This window comes from Callorhinus ursinus, unplaced genomic scaffold (assembly GCF_003265705.2).
Source record: "Callorhinus ursinus isolate GAN/ISIS: 27379988/994484 unplaced genomic scaffold, GSC_fseal_2.0 scaffold2, whole genome shotgun sequence".
NCBI classification, from domain to species: Eukaryota; Metazoa; Chordata; class Mammalia; order Carnivora; family Otariidae; genus Callorhinus; species Callorhinus ursinus.
The window spans coordinates 24,592,790-24,598,789 of NW_027397064.1; the positions used below are offsets into that span (position 1 = coordinate 24,592,790).

General features: G+C 36.4%; 1 protein-coding gene across 1 annotated transcript in view; it reads right to left on the reverse strand.

Moving 5' to 3' along the window:
- CPS1 (carbamoyl-phosphate synthase 1) overlaps nt 1-6,000 on the reverse strand; it is a 134,286-nt gene that overhangs the window by 117,861 nt on the left and 10,425 nt on the right. The window contains exon 2 of the mRNA XM_025892261.2: nt 4,474-4,620. Within this exon, the coding sequence (XP_025748046.1) occupies nt 4,474-4,599 (126 nt within the window). The 5' untranslated portion in view covers nt 4,600-4,620. The remainder of the gene's footprint in view (nt 1-4,473; nt 4,621-6,000) is intronic.

The following is a 6,000-nucleotide window of genomic DNA, read 5'->3' on the forward strand; positions in this document are numbered from 1 at the left end:
TTTTCAACAGTTTTATGGCAAGAAGCTCAAAATTACAAGGCACTCTTGATGACCAACAAATGAGTCTGTACTTTAGAAAGGCAGGGGTGGGGGGAGCAATATAAAAAGTGGAGTACATAAACAAAAATGTTCAAAAGGCAGGTTACCTCCTAATGAAAGAAATATCATTCACCCAAAATATACAAAGATGCTAATCATCCAGACTAATTATTCAACCATTCATTTGGGATTGAAACAATCTATTTTTTCAAAAATGTGCATCATCTTGGATGAAATCCAGCCCTAAAAACATACCTATATGTAGTAAAGGTCTAATACAATAGTTATTCTTGAGAGTGTATGATAACCCTATCCCTACCCCCACCTCTAAATATACAAAGAGGCTCCGATATAATAATGAACTCTATTTCCTGTGAATGTCTTTAAAGCTACTACAATATAACTAAAGGATTCTAATTGTAGGAGTTTTTGTAGTTGCCAATTTCTAATCAAATGACAATAGCGCCTCAAGATTGAGCTAAATAGGTAGTTTTATGTTGGAAATAGAATATAAAATCTTACAAAATGAAAACCTTTCAAAGGGAATAATGACTCCTAGGGCTCAATTGTATCTGAAGTACCAGAGAGAAGGATACTTGGACTGTTAGTTTCCTGGCTTAATTGTAACACAAGTCACCATTTTGAAAACCAAGTGGATTAATGTTAGAAGCAGTACCTATTGAACCCTTTTCTATTCATAAGCAACTTAACCTTTTCAATTTAATACCTTTGATTTCCAAATTCATTTGCAAGTAAAAATAAAACTATTTAGTCTTGGTGACTTTCCAAGACCTGTGAATTCAGAATTCTTAAATTTATGTTTCTTGAAATCAGAGACTATCCACTTACTACCCATTTATTTCCACTTATGATTCTTCCTGTATACTCCCAGGATAGAAGCTTTAAAAAAGGATATTAAGATGTACATCCTGACTTTTGGAACTGAATTCAAAATAGTAAAGATCCTTTGCTTCATAGTTCTTGAGTCTAATTTACTATAAGCAACATCTTCCTAGAGATATGTTTAAGATTAAGGCAAAGGTGAAAAAAAGTCATTATATATATCTGAGAATTTTCATCAGACATTTTGTCATTGTAATAATTTGTAGTCCAGGAAAAACATGAAGAAACTCTGATCGGTCTACTAAGTCCTTCTACTAAAATATATAGGACAGAATTTGTTTTTAAGTAGCCAGGGTTTGGAGTGCCTGGGTGGCTCAGTCGGTTAAATGTCTAACTCTTGGTTTCTGTTCAGGTTATGATTTCGCGGTCATGAGACGGAGCACCATGTTGGGCTCCGTGCTGAGTGTGGAGCCTGCTTCAGATTCTCCCTCTCCCTCCCCCTCTGCTCCTACCCCTGCTTGCTTGCACTCTCTCTCTCTCTCTCTCTCTCTCTCTCTCTCTTTCTCTCCTAAAATAAATAAATAAAACCTTAAGTATCCAGGGTTTGCTTTCACAGTATTTTATAGATTTTTTTCTAAAGATTTTATTTATTTATTTGAGAGACAGCATGAATGGGGGAGGGACAGAATGATAGGGAAAAGGAAAAGCAGATTCCCTGCTGAGCTGGGAGCCAGACACAGGCTGGAGATGGGGCTCGATCCCAGGACCCTGAGATCATAACCTGAGCCAAAGTCAGACGCCTATATTTCAGGCATCTGAACAATATTTTATAGATTTTTAAGCACTGATTATATGTGATAGTCACATAATCCTTTGAGACTAAGTCAAGAATTGTTTCTACACTACAGATGACAAAATTGAGGCTCAAGGAGGACATGTGACTTGACCAAGTTCAGAGCATTAATAAGTGCACAAGAGGGGTTACATTCCAAATCTTTTTATTCCCCATCCAGTGTGTTTTCCACTACACAGCTACAACAGGCGGAAAGTGATATTGAGTACTGAACATTTTCTATGCTAATAGAAAAAGACTGAGGTCTCTAAAACTTCCATATCATATGGCTGTTGATCATGTATATCCTTGATATCTAATTCCTTCAGATGTAGAGTACCTTGAAATTCTTTCCTCTTCCTTAAAGGGGAATACAACTGTGTCTATTGGCAAGGTACACTTTGTAAATATTGGCCACAGATAAATACACAAGAAAGGGCCACATAAAAGTACAAGTGTGTCACTGCTGTCGTCAAGCTCACTCTGTCACCAATGGGACAAGAAAAGTGACCTCCCAAGCCATTGAGAAAGCAACTAATTTATAGGGCAATGCTTATAGATCTGCCCACAGGGTATCTTCTGCAACCTATTTACTGGCTATCTTCAGTGCCACTAATCTTCAATGACTACTCTCACTGCCCTTCACTGACCATTACATAACCACATCCTAAGGCTTTTTAGGTGATGTCCGTCTAAAAAGAAGAAATTTGCATATAACTTTTTAAGAGAGTTGCATTTTAAAAGCGAAGGCAGGAAGAAAAGTAGGTAGAGGACTGTTCCAAAATAAGTGAATAAAACACAAGCCCCCTTGGACTGCTGTACAGAATTTTAATTCACTATTGTGAAGTTCAAGAACTTCTATTTTTCATGCCTGGCTTTCCTCCAGAACTCTGGCCAGTAATGATTGAGTGTGAGTAATGACTTTTACATCATGAAATGATGGCTTATTCCTCCTACAAATTTGTCATTCTTGTCTATGAACTTTGGCAGACCTTTAAAACATATATACCACCCTGAGCTAGAAGAACTACTTTCACTGTAGTCTATCCATATAATTAAATCATTTTGTTGTGGTTGTGATTGGGGTCATATAGAGCACTTATTATGATCATGGAGAACTGGCTTCTAATCTCAGTCATATCTATGCCATTTTAAGTAGTCACTCAATTTCTCCATTTCTGGTGTCTGATGGAGGTACACCTATCCCTGCCTACCTATTTTTGTAAGAAGAAAAAGATATTCCAAGGGACACGGACTTTGCAGTCTTAGAAGACACATCTCACCGTAAATGGTATTACTTTCACTACTATCTATTCCCTCTGGAGTGATATATGAGTACCCTTGAGATATTACTAACACTGAACTAAAACCAGTACTCACTCTCAGAGTTTGTATCTAGTCGCTGCATCTTTGATGATGGTTTAGAACATCTCCTTTCTGGCTCTCTTGTTGCAATTAAACTGAATCCAAGAAAATGGTTGTTCCTAGGTTTCTTAATTTAAAATGGTAGTTTCTGATACTTTCTCCTGAGATCTTGTGTTATTTCTCTCTCCTTCTCTCTCTCTCTCTCTCTTTCCCTCTCCTCACTCCTCACCTCTGTCTCTTTCTGTCTCCCTCTCTCTTCCTTTCCTTTTACTCTTATTTTTCCCCACCCTGTCACTGGAGTCCACAAAGATCAACAGCACTGCTTAGCCCTACAGATGTCACTTGGGGCTAAATATCATACTGAATCCTGACTTGAGCAATCTAAGCAACAGAAGCTGTGGAAGCATTTGGAGGATTTTTAGTCAACCCAGTGAGCATACAAAGTATTAGCAGAACACTCAAAACTATTAGGACATATTTTTACACCAACAGATAGAGGTTGTTTTTTTTTTTTTCTACTTCACTTTTTATAGCTCTTACTACTAAAGAAGCAATCTATTTAAAGCTACTGTGATTATTTAAACTTTATATTCGCTAAAAATGTTTTTCATTGGCAAAGTTTCCATGGAGTAATTTCAGACTTCTCTGGTAATAAATGCCTTCATAAAGTTATAGGAAGCAACAGAAGCTCCTACTGGAATTTCATAATCCAGTGGTGGGGAAGAACACTTCATGTTCTCTTCCCAGACCTGTTTTTCAGTTATAGATACATTCAGAAGGACAGAATTATCAGAAGCTAATTGCCTCAATGTCTTAATCTGCAAAATAAAAATAATAAATATGGACTCCCAAGGGAAGGGCTAAGAGGGAAAAGAAAAAAAGTAAAGATAAGGTCTATATCATGGTTAGCAAATATCAGAATTATGTAGATATTTTCCTTCCAAATTTTTTTCCTAAAAAATAACATTTCAAAAGAGAAAACATTACAGTGAGCCAGGAAACCATAGCTTAACACATTACCTTCTGTGCTGTGGTTCATGAACATGGAAGCAACTTTGTGTTTGAACCCTAACTGTGTGCAGTAGTGACTGGGCATGGACAGAGCCCTGATAGCCTTTAAAAGTAATTTTTCCTAAACAGAACACTTACATTTTACATGTTCATAGGAATTGTGACCCTTCTTGACATTGGGTGAAAATTGCCATAATTTTACTCAGAACAGTTGAAAATGAACATTTATGAAACCCAGTAGACTCAATATTAAGGCCAGTTTTAATAAATTAGCACTCAGAACCACATGCAAATCTGTATTTGCTTCCTAAGTGACACCTTTGCTTCATGCTAAACTACACCCCATATGATTTTATCAGAAACAATAAATATGGGAATGTTACCTTGACAGAAAGGAGCCTGGTGCCAGGTCTTGAAAATTTCCATTGATGGTGTGCAATCACGTTGGTAAAGCCAAAACCAGTCCTCAGGGTCTTCACCACTTTGCAAGCTGTCAAAATCCTCGTCATTTTGAAGATGTTGATTTGTGACTAAAATTAAATAAAATTATATATATTTATGAGAATTTTAAGATTTTTTAAATTAATGTGAAAGAAAGATGGGGGTGTGCAGTCCAGTGTTTAAGGCTGACTGCACAGCAATCTTTGAATTTCCATTCATTCTGTCATTAAATGTCTTCAGCCACAGCTCCTCCTTCTCTTAACCCCTCCTCCTGAGGTAATGTCCAGAGATGTTCCATGGACATGTAATACAAATTGCAACACATCAAACACTACCTTCTCCTGCTGAGATAATGCTAGCGTTGTAGAAAACCAGTCATCCATCAAAGGAACTGCTTATGCAGCTGAATAGAATGACCTAGACACAGCGGATAACCTTAGGAATCTCACCCTAAAGAGTAGTAACTTTCTAATAATGCCAAAGATCAAAGGCTTTTACTTATCTTAGAGGTGATGTCTAATTGGCCTCAAAAGAGGTTTTGGATTCCCAAAGAAACCTGAAGAATTGTCATTTTCTGCTTAGAAAAAGATGATGCAAACCATATATCATAAAAATTACATCAGAATGAACTTTTCTCCATAAATATTTTTCTTTTTTGAGTTAATAAAGTGGTATATTACATCCTTACTATTGCATTGTTCTGTATTCCAAATCTGAAAGCAATCAGTAATATTAAGTAAAATACAACTGGAGCAAAGTAGCCTGTTTATATCTCTCTTAAGAGTTATAAGATTCAGAAGTGTATGAACAAGAGCAAGCATTGATTTTCATGTAAGTATTATTCCTAAGTCAAGATTTTTTGTTTTTAAAATGTTACATTTATAGAGTTCTTGAGCATTCGTGCTTCAACTAAGTCGAAATGAATTCATGTAGCCCTTCATTCCCATGTTTAATCAGGTAGGCAGAGGGTCTCAGTGGCTTGTGGAAGCGCTCATGTCAGTCATGTGTCTGTGTAAATCAGGAAGCACTGTAGCATCATCTTTTGGTATCCCTGCAAAGGAGGCCAAGAAATGAAACCTCCCTACCAGGGCTTCCCATAATGGAAAAGATGGCATAGAATGGCATAGAGATTGTAAACTTCATATGCATGAGCGCCAGAACTGAGGGAGTGAGATGACTTTGTTTATTTTTTAAAAAGGAACAAAGTTTAAGTTCAGTCTTCTGTCTTCCTTAATGCATTTTGTATAAACATTCTCTGAAGCCAAAGTACTTCATGGTCCCTGGTGATAGAAAACTGAAAAAATAGTCTCAATCTAGTGTATATTAAGTAATTAATAAAATAAGTAATGTTATGGTAGTGTGTCCAAATGCAATGAGAAAGTAAAGAGAAAGAGGAAAGAAAGAAAAAGAAAGAAAGAAAGAAGAAAGAAAGAAAGAAAGAAAGAAAGAAAGAAAGAAAGAAAGAAAGA